The sequence below is a fragment of the Solanum lycopersicum genome, chromosome 12, assembly GCF_036512215.1.
Source record: "Solanum lycopersicum chromosome 12, SLM_r2.1".
Classification (NCBI taxonomy): domain Eukaryota; kingdom Viridiplantae; phylum Streptophyta; class Magnoliopsida; order Solanales; family Solanaceae; genus Solanum; species Solanum lycopersicum.
Genome location: NC_090811.1, coordinates 68,722,502 through 68,739,901, shown reverse-complemented (window position 1 = coordinate 68,739,901; position 17,400 = coordinate 68,722,502). Strand labels below are relative to the sequence as shown.

The 17,400-nt window shown below is 36.7% G+C and overlaps 1 protein-coding gene across 2 annotated transcripts; it reads left to right on the top strand.

The window, feature by feature from the left end:
* Positions 1–348: 348 nt before the first annotated feature.
* Positions 349–16,839, top strand: LOC101266318 (uncharacterized). Of its 2 annotated transcripts, none has more exons than XM_004252873.5 (25): positions 349–453; positions 591–666; positions 4,503–4,583; positions 4,710–4,809; positions 4,908–4,992; positions 5,136–5,185; positions 6,818–6,897; positions 7,481–7,540; positions 8,373–8,472; positions 8,567–8,644; positions 8,825–8,889; positions 9,021–9,089; positions 9,167–9,244; positions 9,322–9,417; positions 10,421–10,491; positions 10,600–10,677; positions 10,800–10,893; positions 11,555–11,650; positions 13,484–13,707; positions 13,797–13,911; positions 15,144–15,275; positions 15,368–15,475; positions 15,557–15,669; positions 15,735–15,836; positions 15,911–16,839. In XM_004252873.5, exons 2-25 carry the CDS (start codon positions 622–624, stop codon positions 16,410–16,412), a joined length of 2,622 nt encoding a protein of 873 aa, XP_004252921.1. In that variant the 5' UTR covers positions 349–453; positions 591–621; the 3' UTR covers positions 16,413–16,839. The 2 variants fall into 2 exon arrangements, with proteins under 2 accessions (XP_004252921.1, XP_010314714.1); XM_010316412.4 differs by having other exon boundaries at positions 359–453; positions 588–666.
* The last annotated feature ends 561 nt before the right edge of the window (positions 16,840–17,400 follow it).

Genomic DNA, 17,400 nt, shown 5'->3' with positions numbered 1-17,400 from the left:
AATATGCGAGATTGCATTTTAACAAATATGATATTGTAGTCGTCTATCTCTCACTATAAAGGTAGAAAAACCTCAACGAGCACACCAAATCCCAAAGCGATGTATCTTAAGCCCGAAACAAAGGGCGAGTCAAAAAGAAGGCCGAACAAACTTCTAAGTCGAAAGCTTCTAATAAAAGGTTGCACATATTACTCTACGAATCCCGTCGTTTTATTATTATAAATATTCTAGTTTATTCAATATAAATATTTTTTTATATTATTTTTCATCCGTGGCAATTTCAATATTTTTCTCACAATCTAAGGGCATTAAAGTCATTTTGTACAATCAACAAATGTACTGCTTCTGTATTCCCAAAGGTCAGGTCAGGCACGAACACTTCAGAAGAAAAAGAAACGAAGAGAGAGAAAGAAGAGAGAGAAAGAAGAGAAGATTCACTACTCATCAATGGCGGTTAGGGTTTTGAATTGATCCCAAGTTTATACCCAAAATAACCTAAAATACTTCATTTCTATCTCTTCCTCTCTTTGCCCCCTTTTTTTTTGCAACTCAAAAACCCTAATTTTAATCATTTCTCCCGAAAACAGCAGGCAGTGTGAAATTTGGGTTGTAGAAGTTTCTATGGGTGCTCAAGAGAAGTCATCAAACTCTAGTAATCCGATGCAGGTTAGTTTCGTTGATTTTCAGTTGGAAAAATCGTTGCTTTTGCTTTATATAACCTAAGGACTGAATTCACACTGATTTAGCTCATTTTTTGTTTGTTTCTTTGAAATTAATTATTATAGAATTAATTACGTCTCAATTCGGAACTATCTAGATTTTGAGTATATGTGATTTTAGTTTAACTATTTTATGTTAGCTATTAAGGTATTGTGAACCTCCTTTATTGGGACAGGATATGTTTTGCAACTGTAGGTTGAGTTGGAGGTCTTTTTTTTTTTTTGGGTTTGAAGATTGAGGTAAGAAGTGTGATAAACGTGCTTATGAAGGGGAGAGGGGTGAGGGGCAGGGCAATTATACAGTGAATTTCGAATGTGAGCCACTGGTCGAGGGGGATTTGCTTTTGTCGCTGTCTTTGCATTTGAGCTGTCGAAAATTCGTTTCTTTGCTTTGTAACCCCAAGGACTAAAGTCACACTGATTTAGCTTTTCCCCCCTTTGAAATCAATTATCATGGAATTGATTATGTCTCAATTTCGAACTAGCTGGAATTGGATTTTTAAGTAGAATTTGACTATGTATTGTGCATTTTGGCTGCTGAGGTATTGTGGAACTTCTTTATTGAGACTTGACCTGGTACCTGTTTTATTTTGAGTTGGAGTTTACTTTGTTCTTTTATTGTGGAGAAGGCCAATTATACAGTGAATTTCGAAGTGTGAGTCATTGGGTTAGGGGATTTCTAGGTATGAGTCTTTATGAAGTGGGTCCGAGGGGAATTTGCTTTTGTTGTTGTCTTTCCGTTTGATATAGAAATACATAAACTGTCTCAGAATATATTACGGCGTTACCAAAAAGTATTTCACTTTTGGACACATGTCAAAGCCTTGGGCTTGGTTAAAGGTAGCTAGCTCAAAAAAATCATATTTGCTGGGTTTTTTCGCAGTGCTACTCTAGCATTTATGTTTTGGTTCAGTTTCATTTCAGAAGGTACTTGTGTTATGTCTTCTATGTTTGCTTTGTATCCTGTTGAATTCTTATGGATTTTGTAATCTATAATATTCATCCCTCTGCAGTTGATATTAGACTAAGTTTTGTTGTTTCGGTACTGATCAGTCTTACTGAAAGTGGACCTGCATTATTGATTTGTATGTTAAATCTAAAAGTCAACTTTTTTGTTAGGCGTCAGGAGAAAGTTTTCCCATACCATGGGACTTTCTGAGTTGTTGACATTGATGGTTAGTTTGCATTTCCCAGGATTTTTTTTGGAAAAAAAGAATTGAAATTTGTGTATAGTCTCATTGCGGATTTTGTTATGTTATTGAGGGAACAAGAAAACGAACTTAATGTGATAGATCAAATTTGTGTATAGTCTCATTGCGGATTTTGTTATGTTATTGAGGGAACAAGAAAACGAACTTAATGTGATAGATCACAAATCTATTTTGTGTTTGTATTGACACACAATATTCAACATCGTCCACCTTTTGTGAGGTTAGACAATGTCAGGGATAAACGAGGGCATAAATTGAACAAGTCTGGCTAGCTGGTGTTGATTTTTATGTAGATGTATAGCTTTGATAGATTGTTTGAAGTTTAACATGTGAGGGAGTGGGCTGGAAGTTTGGTTGTGAGAAGCACTTTATTGTGTAAGGGTTTTAGGATAAGAAGATAACCGCGAATTGGATAATTTGGGATTGTTTGTGGCTAATGCTAACAACCTAAATGTGCGGTGTTTAGTCTTCTGGAAGAATGATGGGATGGATCATAGATGAAGATGTAACACGTTGAATTAGAATAATATGGTTGAAATGGATCTAGTTGCGTGAAAACTAGGCGGACACCACGGTCATTAAGAAAAGATATGGTTGAAAAATGAGTATTACAATATTATTACGAGACTACTATACGACCAAGAGAAGCCTAGCAGAATAACATTCTCAAAAAAAGAAGACACCTAACAACATTTTATGCAAATTTATAAAGCTGTTGTGTGACCAACACAATTATATGGAAACAACAATGACATATGGGTGTAAATGTGGGGGTCCGAGGGTTAATGTGTCCATGTGTCCACACGATGAATGTCGTATGATTTGTATTTGTATTTTGTATACATGGGCCTCCCATTTTTGTAATGTCCAACATTAGCTTAGTCCTTGTCCTTGTACATTAATAATATTTTCTTCTGTATAATGAAGAGGTGGTTTACAATAATACAAGATTGGACATATTAAAAATGATCCATTTTCAGCGACATGAATTATTGTGCTCTAATTATTTATCAAAAAATAATATGAAAATTGATTAGACCTGGTAGAAGACGCAAAGAACAAATATAGAGGACGAAATCGGAGAAGATTGCTAGAGATTATTAGGTCTTATCTTTCATTAACTTTTAAATCCACCGATTGGGAGTTGTTTAACAATAAGATGATTGAAGGTAATGAAGGAGAACTCTCCATCACTTATTGAGAAAAAAGTATTAATAGGAGGCGAAGAATCCTATAATCACACATTGGAAGTTCCCTCAAAATGCCTAAAACCTCTCAGACTAGACTTGTAATGCTTCTATAATCTACTTATTTTAAGAAGTGCTTTTGCAGTAAAAAAGCTTTTGGTGAATCCTTGTCTTTTTTTTTTCTGATGAAGTGAGAATAGCCCATACTCTTTTACTGAATTTATCAGCTCCCTTGTCTTTTTACAGATTGTTCTTCCTTTATTTTGTAACCTACATTTCCTCAATGCTTTTGTTATTTATATGCCTCTACTACATAAAAAGATAGCAGTTTGTGTCTGGAAATTTCATTTGGGAAGTCTTTTCAAATCCTTTGACCTATATTAGATCTACAATTTGTGCTTGGTCAAGGTTTCAAAAGTGCTTCAGGAAAAAAAACCTTTTCAGCTTCTGAAAAAAACTTCTGCTACAACCCAAAATCATTTCTAAATAAAATAAGCATTGGAATGAGCCAATGGATATAGTGGATCTTCATAGCTTATTCTAGTTGTATTGGAATTGTGACATGTTTGGTTGATCAACAGATTGATATCTAGAGCCACATTTAGTGTGTAGTTTGTTAGAATGGTAAATTTTCTTGGTGTGTATCAGTCGACATGACAGTAGAGGTGACCTGCTACTGATGTAGGATATTACCTTGTTAGGTCCTTAGAAAATATAGATGGTTATTGCACTTCCTATTCTTATACCAGTAACTTGACCATCTGATACTTGTCGTGGAGGGAGTAACTGTATTCTGTTATTCTGTTGGATATGAGATTGGGCATTAAACTACAATTACCTTTTCTCAAAAGGATTTTTTTTGGGTATTAACATATCCAGTTCTCTGCAGAAATAAAATGATATGTGATGGCTCTTTTATTTAAAAATAAAAGCTATACTACAGTTAATTAAGGCATGTTAGGCTACCCCTTATTTTTATAAGGTGCAAATTCGTTACATGAGCGGAACTAAGTTTGTTTCGTCATTCCCAGCTGAAATATTGTCTCCAATTCAGGTGTGCAGGAAGGATTGGAATATTTGTGTAGTTTGTAGCATCTTTTGTTCTGTGCGCCTTTCTGAAGACCAATGTAGATTTTTCTTCTACATTCTTGTAGCTCTGTCTCTGTATATTTCATTAGACCCCCCCTCCCCCCCCTTCCTTTCACACACACAAACCTCTAAGAAAGAAGAACCTTCCCGCTGTGTCTCAACTCTCAACTATGATTTTTTACATGCTGATGAACTTAAGCAGATTACTTGCTAACATGTGTAGCTTAGCTGTTGTTATTCTGTTCTTGTATTACATCAATTCTGTAATATTAACCTTTGTCTCATCTGCACTACAGCGTGTAAAGGTCTATCGCCTGAATGACGATGGAAAATGGGATGATCAAGGAACGGGTCATGTTACTGTAGATTATATAGAGGTAAGTGTTTGTGGAATATTTGATGTTCAGCTTATACCATTTTGTTTGTGTCGAGAAATAACGTGTCACTTGCACTGATTGGGAGGGGTTAACTTTTATTGCATCTGATTGTTGATGTCAATGCAGAGATCAGAAGATCTAGGATTGCTTGTAGCTGATGAAGAAGATCATGAAACTTTGCTTCTGCACCGTATCAGTGCAGATGATATCTATCGGAAGCAAGAAGGTATCCTCCAGCTCCATAGTTTTGTCTTCTTTCTTCCGGTTTATTACTTCTGTTATGTTAGTGTACAGTTTCATGAGAAAATATATTCTTCTATTCAGATACAATTATATCTTGGAGGGATCCGGAGTATTCAACTGAACTAGCTCTTAGCTTTCAAGAGACGACTGGTTGCTCCTACATATGGCAAGTTTTTGGAATTTTATTTTGTATTTTATCTCCTCTTTTCTTGGTTATACTACCATCCTTAATCTACTTCTTTAAGGTTGCTCAGATTTTATAGAAGCTGTTAGAAACACCAGCAGATAACATCTTGTTTTTTTTTGTAGGGACCATATATGTAGCGTGCAAAGGAACATGCACTTCAGTAGTCTTAACAGTGAGTCTATAGAGTAATCTTTCCATACACTTGACAAATGGAACATTATTGAGTTTCCATGATGCTGAGTTTCAAAAGTTTGTCTGTGAATATAGTACTCACGTGGGGGTAGTCATATTTCTGGCCCCATGAGGATATATGGAGTGTGTACATTGAAAAGTTTCGCTCTATTTTTCTCCAATTAATCAAAATGAAATGAGATTAATCTACTTGGGTAGCATTATGTGGTTCAATAGCCAAACAGGAAATGTTAAAACTCAATTGCAATTATCGTGATTTAGCATGAAATGTTTCCTGATGAATAATTCAGTTGCTATTATTAAACACTTAAATTGCTATTTTTATGATATGAATAAATTTTGATGCTGGAACCAGAATTAGTTTATCTAAGGCGCATTGTTGATGATTTGAGGCAGACTCAAATGAGATGTGTTATTGACTATATTGGGTTGCTTCACCGCAATCCTCTGGATGCATTGAGAAATAGCATGCTATAGCAATTCTCCTTCAAAAAAGTATTGTTTAGCTAGACTTGTCCTATACAACTGAGAAGACTCGGGGCATGCGATGTTACTTCACTAACACTTATATGTACTATATGGGGAGAGAAAAATGCAAGAGCTTTTGGTGGAATAGAGAGGGATTTTGTACACTTGAGAAATAGCTGTTTATTCTTTATTTCCTTTTGGTGAACCCACGAGGTTGCTGTTGGTATAAAAGATTAAGTGTAATTTTCTCTGCACGACTTTGCTCACTTGGCAGAGTTTGAGGGAGATTGTGGCTTATATCACGGGATCAAGCCTTATGCCAAGACTAAGCCTAGTATTTAAGAGGGGTGTGCCCATCATCTCCTGAGTTTTGAAGGTTGTGTTTGTCTTAAGGGCTGTGCTCTAGATGGATTCCCCGGTATTTAAACTTGAAAATAAAAAAAATATGTGCTATTCGTAGAAAGACATATCTTTTTATAAGCTTGTCTACTTTCTTGTGTACTGGTGTTCTTCTATACAAATATACTCCTTTATTGCTTATGCATGAAGTTAAGATATATAAATCTGTAATGATTTATTATGTGTATTTTGTCGTTTGACTGGTAGAGTTCTTCCTTTATTCTTGTTTTCTTGGCGAAGTGTTAATTATTAAGGATCACTTTTAACTATATGTATTGATATTGTACTCCTTAATTACAAAATATAGAAATTAGCTTTCAGAGATGTTACAAAGTCTGTTTCTCAAGTTCACATTTCATTTTCGACATTTTCAATTAACTGACAATAGGGTTGGGGTGGGGTGGGGTGGGGGTTTGAGGGTATGTTCTGTTGTCCACCTTTAGCAGAGATCCTCCAGTGGAGAGACATGGGTCACATGATAACACATGGTGTAGTCTTGAGTGTTTCTGGAAAAGAAGAGTAACATTTAGAACAATGATGACAAGGAAAAAATAAATTGTTGCCTTTTACAAAAATAGGTCCACACAGTTTCTCTCCTACTTCTTGGACACCTATCATTGGGCTCTCTTGTGCTTACAAATAACTGTTGATATTTTTGTTGACTAATCTTTTCAGACCTGTTGGAAAAAGGTTTTATGTGCATGACTCATTTGTTTCTCTTCTTCTTTTCTTTTACTATTTTCAGACGAGACATTTCATAGTGTCAACAGTGATTTGAAGGAGTTACCCCCCATTGAGCTTTCTACGCTTCCATTGATATTAAAGGTTTATCTTTGTCATCCTTTTCAACATATATTATCTTAAAATAGTTGAAATGTATTTGTCTTATATTGCCTTGATAATTACCAAATCTCTAAGTTGCACGTGAGGGTGTGCCTTAGTAATTTGGGGGGAGGGTAAAAAAAAGGGGTGGGGGTGGGGATTGCTTTCTCAATACTAAGTTAGCAACCAAAAAAACATTGATTTTTTTTTTGATAACCGTGGTTTCCGGGCCAGCTTTCGCGCACCTTTACTAATACCATGGGATATATCCCACTAGCAACAATTACCAGGTAACTCTGGCCACCAAGGCCAGGATAGGACAAATGGGAAGAATCAACTAGTGTTTTTTTTTTGTCTTTGCTGAGTTTTGAATTTAAGACCTTAGGGTTCTCAACCACTTCATTGACCACCAGCCGACACCCTTGGGTGCAAAAAAAAAGCATGTTAAATTAAAGGGTATAGCGTATATAATATAGCAAAAGCTCTGTTTGCTTGTGTTTGTGAAGGCAATACACTTCTGAGTTGTGCAAATCTTTTCATACTGTTTACTGATTTCTGAAAATGTTTTTTATTGTTTGACTTGCAGACGGTTGTAGAGGGTGGCATTGCTGATCAGTTGCGTGTTACCGAACTAATATTGAACGATGTGAGCTTCATGGATCTTGCAGTTTTATAAGCTTGATTTCTTTTTGGACAATTAATTGTCATTGAAATGAGGGATTTCCTGACCTCAAATTAGCATTAGTAATGTCTTCCTCCTAACAATGAAATTGAAGATTAGTGATGGTTGTGAAATTGCTTCTATCATGTCAGCTTCAGAATTAATTGCTGTCGTATTCATTACCCAACTTGAAAACATAGATGTCCAGACTTCACCTTTTTGAAGCAATTATCAAGTACATTAACAAAAACTGGATGAGAACTTGATTATCTGTTATAGATAAGTTGGTTAGTACTCTGTGCTGCCATTGCCCTTCCCCCACCCCTCTTCACCCTTCCTGGTTTTCGCCACTTTGGCTCTTTTCTTGTCAAAGTGAAAACAATGTGGGCAAGCTGTTAGCTCAACATGAGTCCACTACTTGCTCTGGTCATGTAAAGATTTTTCTGTCACTGGCGAAACTCTTAAAGAGCTTCAGTCACTGCTTTCTCCCTGCATATCTCCTTCTTCCTTTTACAAGTCTTAGAATAGCTGGAAATGACAGATTCTTTTGTACTGTTTGTGCAAAATCCTTATTCAAAGTGCAGTATTTTATTCATGTTAGTGATGAACTCTCGAGGAGTTTCTAACGCTATCTATAAGACGAGAAAAAGGGAGAGGATCCCTCCCTACTCCTATCCCAAAAAGGGCGAAATAAGGCTTGTGTTTCACGTTTTTATTGATTTCTGTTCATGTTAAGAATTACTTGTTTAATCATTTGTCTTCTTGTTTTCCGGATCAATGGGTGAATCGCACTGAGTTGGGTTCTTTTGTTCTGCAGCAAGATTTTTTCCATAAGCTGATGGATTTATTTAGGATTTCCGAAGATCTGGAGAACATCGAGAATCTTCACATTGTTTTCAAAATAGTGAGAGGAATCAGTTAGTATTTCCTACTTGTCTACCATTTTCTTTTGGGTATGCTTTGGCTTGTTTTATGGGATTTAATTAATCAGCGTGAAATGGTTTCTTGCAGTGATGCTCAATAACACTCAGATCTTTGAAAAAATATTTGGTGATGAGCTGATAATAGATATTATTGGGTGTCTTGAATGTACGTTTTGATCCTATTGCTTTCAACTTTTAGTTAAAATGTCTTTTTTTAATTTCAATAGAACTCTTTGTTTAATTATTGTATTCTGAATGGCCAACGTCTTACTCCAACCTCTTACTCTGAAGACATTGATCTCATTTTGGAATGTGCTGACGACCTGATTCATATTTTGGTCAACAGATGATCCAGATGCTCCTCATGTTCATCATCGCAATTTTCTCAAAGAGCATGTGGTCTTTAAGGAGGTACATTGTTTCTTTTGTACTCCTTTTCTTCCTGCTGTAATAGTACCTCTGAGGAATGTTTGCTGAAACGTCTTCAATGTTAGTTCAGTTTGCATTTGTTGATATCTGTTATTTATTTGTGGGTGTGTTAGGCTATATCTATTAAAGATTCGATAGTCCTATCGAAGATACATCAAACATACCGAGTTGGCTATCTGAAGGTGATTATGTTCTTTTACTTTTTAGATGACATCCTTATACTATCAATTTTACTTACAGTATATGGGCTTACTTTCAGGATGCCATTTTGCCTAGAGTGTTGGATGATGCAATAGTTGCAAACCTTAATTCCATAATCCAGTCAAACAATGCAATTGTAAGATTTTCTTCCTGAAGTTGAAAAGTTGTTTCTTCTGGTTAATATAGTTCTTGACTGTTTGGTTTTTGATATAGGTTGTATCTCTCTTAAAAGATGATAGCACCTTCATTCAGGATTTGCTTGGAAAGTTGAAGTTGCCTTCTACATCTGCAGAATCAAAGAAAAATTTGGTAAAGAAAATTGTTGTTTCCTCTTTATTTTGGGTTGCCTCTGTTGCATTGCAGCTATTAGTTTGCTTCTTTTTTTCTTTTTAGACATTTAATTGTTCGTTATGTTGTCAGCTCTGATAATTGCTTATTCGTTTAATCACTGGACTCATCTATTTCTTTTTTTTGGTTGGTCATTCTCTTATATTTTCTTTGCTTGCTGTTTTCTCATTAAATTTGAATTGGTCAAAGCAGAAACTTGAGGGTAATTGATTATCCAACCCCCCCCCCCCCCCCCCCCCCCCCAATATTATGCAAAAAACCATATATTTTCAAATTCAAACGGTGTGTGGGTTTTGTGCATCCTGATCCTGACCAGCATTATGGTTATGAGTTCTAATACAAGATGGGGAGGAAGACTAGAATCCAGGATCATCTCCTTCAACCTATGGATTAATAATTCTGTGTAGGCTAGATTTGGGGTCTAGAATCAACTAGTGGAAAATTATTTTGACGACTGTAAGTAAAATTTATTATTAAGCCTTTTTTTTTGACAAAAACTCGAGCTCCACCCTTTCCTCTAGGGATCTGATTGTGTCAAGATCCTCTCCCCTCTTATTACTCATCTTGTCAGATTTAAAATTTGTTTAATGGAAATGTAGGAAAACCTTGAGCGTAGGTGGGAGTGCAATTGGTAAAATTATATATCCCTGCGTCTGTTTAACATTACTTCCAAAATTTACTACTGATGCTACTTTCTAGTAGTTGAGTTTGTTCTGTGATGTGCTAACAATTATTGTCTTTTGTTTCTCTATGAATCCAAAAACCTGTTCCTAACATTTGGCATGTTCTTGCGCTAATGATATTCCTTTATAGTGCACTCCTTTGTCAGTTATTCTTGAAAAGCTAGTAGTATTATCACCTTTTACTTTTTTGTTCCTTATCTGATGTTTATCGGGAGATCTGGGAAAGGGTATTGTAGTCTCATCATTACTTGTTGTTTTTTTCCTTTTCTTGGATTGGGCAGGTGCACTTTTTGCACGAGTTTTGTACTTTGAGTAAGAGTTTGCAGGTGGTCCAGCAACATCGTCTATTTAGGTATGCATCACATGCTGCATCTTTTGTATTAATATCAGTCTAATATATCTTATGTTGCTTTCATAGCAAATGGAGCTGATAGAACTGCAAATACTATTATGGATGCAGGGATCTTGTTAACGAAGGCATATTCGATATCATAGCTGATGTTTTGGAGAGCCAAGACAAGAAGCTAGTCCTGACGGGGTAATGGACCATATCGTTATATTTTAGCAAGTAGACTCTTTTCCTTTTCCTTTTGTCTTTTTAAATGATTGTAGTGTTTTCTTCCCTGAAATTCTCATCCAAAATGATTCTAACTGATGCAGGACAGACATCCTCATTCTTTTCTTGAACCAAGATCCAAATCTGCTGCGGTCTTATGTAATTCGCCAGGAAGGTCTTGCTCTGTTTGGGCTTCTGGTGAGCAAAATTTTGGTTTTTTCTTCTCTTCTTTTCCTTAGAGTTTTAACATCAACTTTTGCCTGATGGTGGAGACTAATGGAATATCCAGTGTATCAGTGTGACTCTGGATGTTGGTTACCTTCTCTTAAGATGCATTCATTCATGTAATATTTATTTATTGTTGCAATGATGTGCTTCAATATATGTATTTTGATATCTAATGCCTGTTCCCCCAACATGTTTTTCTGAGGCATCTTCTGTCATGTGTGAACGGTCAGTTATTCTATGCCATAAATGCGGTGCTTGATTCATGGTATAAATAATTGGATATGTGGTTGGTCTCTCCTCCATTTCTCATCTTTTTGGACATTTCCGGTTTCCGTATGAGTGTTTTTGTTATTGTAGCAGAAAGACAAGTCCTTGTTGTGGCTTAGACCATATTTGTTAATTTTAGTACACATCTTTTTTCTTGGCTTTCTGTTACTATCAAATGGTGTTGGAGAAGTATTTGGTCTTTCCTCCGTTTCTCATTTTTTTGATGTGTCCTGTTTCCTTGTGCTGGATATTTTTGTAATTTAGCCAAAAGACATGTCCTTTTTGTGGCTTAGACCATATTTGTTAATTTTAGTGCCACCATGGAAGGAACTCGAAGTAAGTAATAGCATGCTTCAAATTGCAGGTCAAAGGTATGCTAACAGATTTTGAGGATGATATGCACTGCCAGTTTCTTGAAATTCTGCGCAGTCTCTTGGATTCATATGCATCAGGATCACAGGTGCTTTGCTTATAGCTTTTCTGGTTTTGCCACGACATTTCTAGCTTTTTATTTTTTCCGGGGAGTTAAATTTTAGTACCTTGTCCAAAAAAATCTGGCCAGTCAAGTTAATGATGGGGTTTGCACTTTGAACATGATGTTCGATGTGCTTTTTCCTTATGGATCTAGCATTTTGTCTCTTATGTCTTCCCAGGTATAGTGATGGTGAATGATCTTCAACAAATTCTATTCCTGACTGATAATACCTGACCTCCACTTGTGGGATTACACTGTTTGTTGTTGTTTGTTACTGATAATATCTGACCTGTCTAAGTGGAGTTACTGCCTTCCAATATTCTGATCACATCTATTGCTTGTTCCCTAGTGCACGTGTGGGCGTACTAGGAGAGATAGGATTAGGAATGATGATATTTGGTACAAGGTGGGTGTGGCCTCCGTGGTGGACAAGATGAGGAGGCGAGGCTGAGATGGTTCGAGCATGGGAAGAGGAGACGCGCAATGCCCCAGTGAGGAGATAGCTATGGTGGGTATTAGGAGAGGTAGATGTAGGCTGAAAAAGAATTGGGTAGAGGTGGTTAGTTGACATGGCGCACATGCAGCTTATTAAGAACATGACTCTAGATAGGAAGATATGGAAGTCAAGGATTAGGGTAGAAGGTTAGTAGGCCCCTTATTAGTATTATTATTAGTACCCTCGTACTACCCTATGCTACAATTTTATTTATACTTGTTGTTTCCTATGCTTCGGTTATCATATTTTTTGTTCTTGCTACTGTTCTTTTCTCCACTATTTTCTCTATGGTTTCTTCATTGCTGCATGTCCTTTTCTTGCTGAGTTCAATGTAAGGTACTTGAGCTGAGGTTCTATCGGGAACTGCTCTACCTCCATAAGGTAGGGGTTAGGCTGTGCATACGCCACCCTCCCAGACCTCACTTTGGCACTTTGTGGGATTACACAGGGGACATTGTTGTTGTTGTCTAGTGCTTGTTTGCAAATATGGGGCGGGGGGGGGGGGTAGGATTAAGGATTGAATTATAGAGGAAGACGGAATCAGTAGACAGTGGGGGGAAGAAACTCGTTTTGATACCATATTTTCGCTCCTTTGTGAAGTTCTAAAAATATACCTATGGACAATTTGAACTTTTAGAGGCATTACTGCTATAGGTGTTGAACTTTTAGAGGCATTACTGCTATAGGTGGTTTAGTATCTGCCTGTGGAGGCACTACTATTTTAGGCGGTTCAGCATCTGCTAACTTGATTACTCAGGGCTTCGGTTCAAGGGCAAAGGTAGCACAACACAGGATGTGTGGCAGGCACACGTAATGAGCTTTAATCCTGCTCTGGATCAAGTTTGGTAGTACAATGGAAAAGGTTAGATAAAGGAGTCTACCCACTGTCCACCTAGTTTCAAAACTAGAAGCAACAGATTTTCCGGTTATCGAAAAACAAACTATCTTCAATTTGATTCCTCGTGCTTTTGGATGGGGATTAGTTTTGTTTGTGACTTAATTGCTTTTCGAAGTATTAGATTGCTATTGTTCCTGAAAAAACAAGAAAATGCACTTGTCTCCTCTTTAATTGCATAAGTTCTTTGATGAGGTGGTTCACATAATCCACATGGCATCAGAGTATGCAGAGATTCTGAGTTCATGTTTCACGATCCCTTATTATGAAATGAAACTTTTGGGTTCTTGGCTTTGCAAGGATCCCCCCTTCCGCACAATGTGTTCGACACAAAAAAATAAGCAAAACTGTCTTATCTTATTGTTTTTACATTTATACAACTATTTTGAAGTCTTGTTTTTATTGTTTTCTTTTAATTTTGTTTCAGAGAGAGACCATTGTTGAAATCTTCTACGAGAAGCACTTAAGTCAACTCATTGATGTTATAACATCATCTTGCCCGAGTCCGACGGATGGTATCACGCAAGCTGTCAGTAACTCTGAGAGTTCTGATGGAGGAACTGGAAAGCAAAGTAGTTACAAGCCTGAAATACTACTAAATATTTGTGATCTCCTATGTTTTTGTATCGTGCACCATCCTTATAGAATAAAGTAATCTTCTAATCTTGGTATGGAATTACTTGGTTCTTAAATGCTAAATTTGATATTTGGTTTAATGTGGATTATTTTCTGTGTTTCAGGTGCAACTTTCTTCTTAATAATGTGATAGATAAAGTTCTTTTTCTGACACGAAGAAAAGAGAAGTACCTGGTAGTTGCTGCTGTTAGATTTATGAGAACTCTTATTTCCCGCAATGTGAGTTGTTACTTCTACTAAGCAAGAGAGTGTTGTCTGCGGACATGACTGAATTGATAAAGTTTTGATTTATTTGTCCTCTATGGTGAATGTTAAATGCTCTTACATGTTTTAATATAAGTAGCCCCCAAGGCCTTGGCCTTTGGTCAAACAATAAATGAAGTATAGCGCGGTATACGTGGTAGGCGCATGTCATGAGTTCTAACTTGTGCTCCAACTGGGATTGGGCCAGCTAATTTACAGGGAATGTCTGGGTCATTAAAATAAAAGGTTTTTTTTGCATAGCACTGTAGACCTGCATGTAAAGATTTTTCTTTTAGTGGTCCTCCATATTTCTGTCTTGTTCTGTTTGTCTTGTGGTGTGATTCATGAGTTCACAATTGCCCAAGAGACTTGGTTAATGTTGAAAATGAAACTGGTAGCTATCTTATGCAGGTTTTATCTGATAATAACTAGGTAAAACTGCAAAGACTTGAAGTACTGTAGTGCCCTGTTTGGATAAGCTTATAAAAAGCAACTTATAAGTCAATAGCTAAAAGCCATAAGTAGGGGATGCCCTACTTTTGGCTTATTTTAGAACTTTTTTGGCGTAAAGGTGAGTGCTTGTAAGCACTTTTTAACTTTTCCAAACACCTCCAAAACTTAAAAAGTGCTTAAAAGCCAAAAGTACGTACTAATAAGCTAATCCAAACACCGCCTTAGACTCCTAGAGTCCACTGAGGTGTAGAATAGGGGGGATCAAAATGAAGAACCAAATCTAAACTTCGATCTAGTAATTAAATTTTGGATATTTAGTAAGATTTGGTGCAACAAAATATTGTAGAAGTAAGATGATGAAGCTCTTCTAGCAGCACAGATAGATTTTCTCCCTCTAATTAAATCCTCTACCCTGTGATTTTATGTGCATCAATTAATAACGTCACTGTGATTGAGTTTTTTTTTTTTTTTTTTTTGATGAAGTAAGATATTGTATTAGAAAGGCATCAAGGAGATGCAAATTACGTACACAAAAACATGGTTGACCATGAGTCGGTTTTCGTCTTTTCATGTATAACCAACCAATTTCGGCTAGAGTTTTTCTCTCTTCTTCTTATGTCATTTCACATGGCCAATAAGCCACAAATTTGGCAGACTGAACTGTGAAGTATATTTTTATTTTCATCATCTAGTGTTTCGCTTCTGTATATTTGTGATTGTGAATATATTGAAATTCTTCTGAGTACTAACTGCAGGATGAGCATTTGATGAACTACATAGCAAAGCACAATCTCCTAAAACCTGTTGTTGATGTCTTTGTTGCTAATGGAGATCGCTACAATCTTCTAAACTCAGCTGTTCTTGAACTTTTTGAGCATATTCGTAAGGTTGCATCTTACTTCCTTGACCTGCTAAGACTGCAAAAGTTAATGTGGCATGGCTTCTCTTATTTCTTAGGATCTGACATGATATAATGCAGGATAACTTGAAAATATTGCTCAAGTATTTAGTCGACTCATTCTGGGATGAATTGGTCAAGTTTGAAAAGTTGACATCTATCCAATCATTGAAAATTAAATATGAGCAGGTATTATTCATTGGGCCTTTTGTTCATTATTACACTCTTGATAGTGATGCTTGGCTCATAATGGTTTTGGGCCTTTTGTAGTCTCTAGACAGCGCAGGAATAAGAAGTATCGGCAATCTATTAGATGACCCTAGGAAACGAGTTGATGACCGTTGTTTAGAGAAAGAAGAAGAAGAATATTTCAATGAAGAGAGGTATGCCTTTACTTTTTTGCATGTAAAATGTTTTATATGGTACACTGAATATGTGTATCCTTCAGTGACGAGGAAGATTCTGCCTCAGCATCCGTGACTAATGCAAGTAGAGCGCAGTCTCAGCCGGCCTTGCCTAATGGATCTGTTCCAAGTGTCTCACCCATGAGGTAAGTAACTGTTACTGCTTGAATCTGGATTCATTAAAACTGAGGGAACATATTTTGAGACTCCTGTTCTTTAGATCTGGGGGGCTTGTTGATTATGATGATGATGAGGATGATGAAGATTATAAGCCACCACTTAGGAAGCAGTCAGATAATTCTGATGAAGATGGGTCAGTGGAGTCTTTCCCATTGAAACGTAAGCTATTGCAGAAAGATGAGTCTGAGCCAAAAAGGTTGCAGCTTATTGCTAAAGGTTCAAAGTCTCGAGACAGTGTTTTTGCTGCTTTATGCTCAACCTTAAGTCAAGCAGTTTTACCCGCTAAAAAGATGGGTAGTACAGTACAAGATGGTCCATGCTCAGATGGAGATGAGAAATCTGTCGAGTCCAACCATGAGGAGAAGGGGAATTCTACTGACAATGGGAGTGCTGGTTTGGATAATCATGACCACCGAGAACCAAATGGTCCAAAAAGTTATTCTGAAAGCATGCACAGTTCTCCCGATAATAGGCAGAGAGGAGAGGACTATCCATTGATACCTCCAAAATCATCGCCTGAAATGGCTGTAAATGGATCATGACGACTCTTTTGAGATCGTCATGCTATTTTGACTCCTACCATGATCTACCAGATATTGCTTGAGCATGTGCTTGCTTCAAATCAGCCCTATGTACAACTTCAACATGAGTGATGTTCTAACAGGCAATTCGATTGTTGAATTTCGTAACTATTGGTGGAGGGGAGTCTGTACAGTGTTGTTGCAAGCCTGCGGAGAGATTAGCCATCGTGTTGAGTTCTCTTTTGTTTAGCATTTCCAATTGCTCCTGTAAAACATTACATAGCTATAGAATTTTGTTACAACTATTCTTTCGGTTTTATCTTTACCCTTAACTCCATCTTCATTTTCCTTAGTTATGTGCACTTGTATGTAATGTATAGGGCACCAACTTTTGCCCTTAAAAGGTTTATTCTTCAATTTAGAGAGGTCAGTGTTGCTTGAGGCCAAATTTTCTGTTTCAATGCCTAATTGTATATGAAAATTTGTGTGGGACAATTAACATTTTTCTGCATATATGTACATTAGAATTACAGTGGTAGCTCATTTGGCTCCCCCTCCACCCCCCAATCTCTTTGCTACTCTACTTGTGAAGTCCAATGGGTTCTGTTTTGTATATCAACAACTTCCTATAGTTTTTTTCACAACTCTTACTTTTGTATTTGTCAAATCTGTTTTGGAATTTTTTTGAGTTGAGGGTTTATTGGAACTTCTTTTGCACAGGTATGGCTTGTGTAGACTCCATCGTATCTCGACCTTACTTGTGAGATCATTCTGATATATTATTGTACTTGAACAACTTCAATGTTTTTGGTTATTTATTTGAAAGAGAAAAGGACCTTGATGTAAAGTTAAGGTTTTGCCATTTCAGAAACCTCTTTACCCTGCAAAGGTAGGAACAAGGTCGCATATATTTCATCTTTTTCAGACCTCACTTAGTGCGATTACTTCGGTTTATAAGGTTTTGCCCTTCTTGTCCATGTCTCCCTCTTGGCTACTTTATTTCTTTCTT

What these genes read in the sequence shown, in the direction of transcription:
- LOC101266318 (XM_004252873.5), top strand. Translation starts at nt 622, where the DNA reads ATGGGTGCTCAAGAGAAGTCATCAAACTCTAGTAATCCGATGCAG. An exon ending in CAAAATAGTGAGAGGAATCA is followed by an intron (nt 8,473 to 8,566) that starts GTTAGTATTTCC and finishes GGTTTCTTGCAG; the next exon opens with TGATGCTCAATAACACTCAG. An exon ending in CAGAATCAAAGAAAAATTTG is followed by an intron (nt 9,418 to 10,420) that starts GTAAAGAAAATT and finishes TGGATTGGGCAG; the next exon opens with GTGCACTTTTTGCACGAGTT.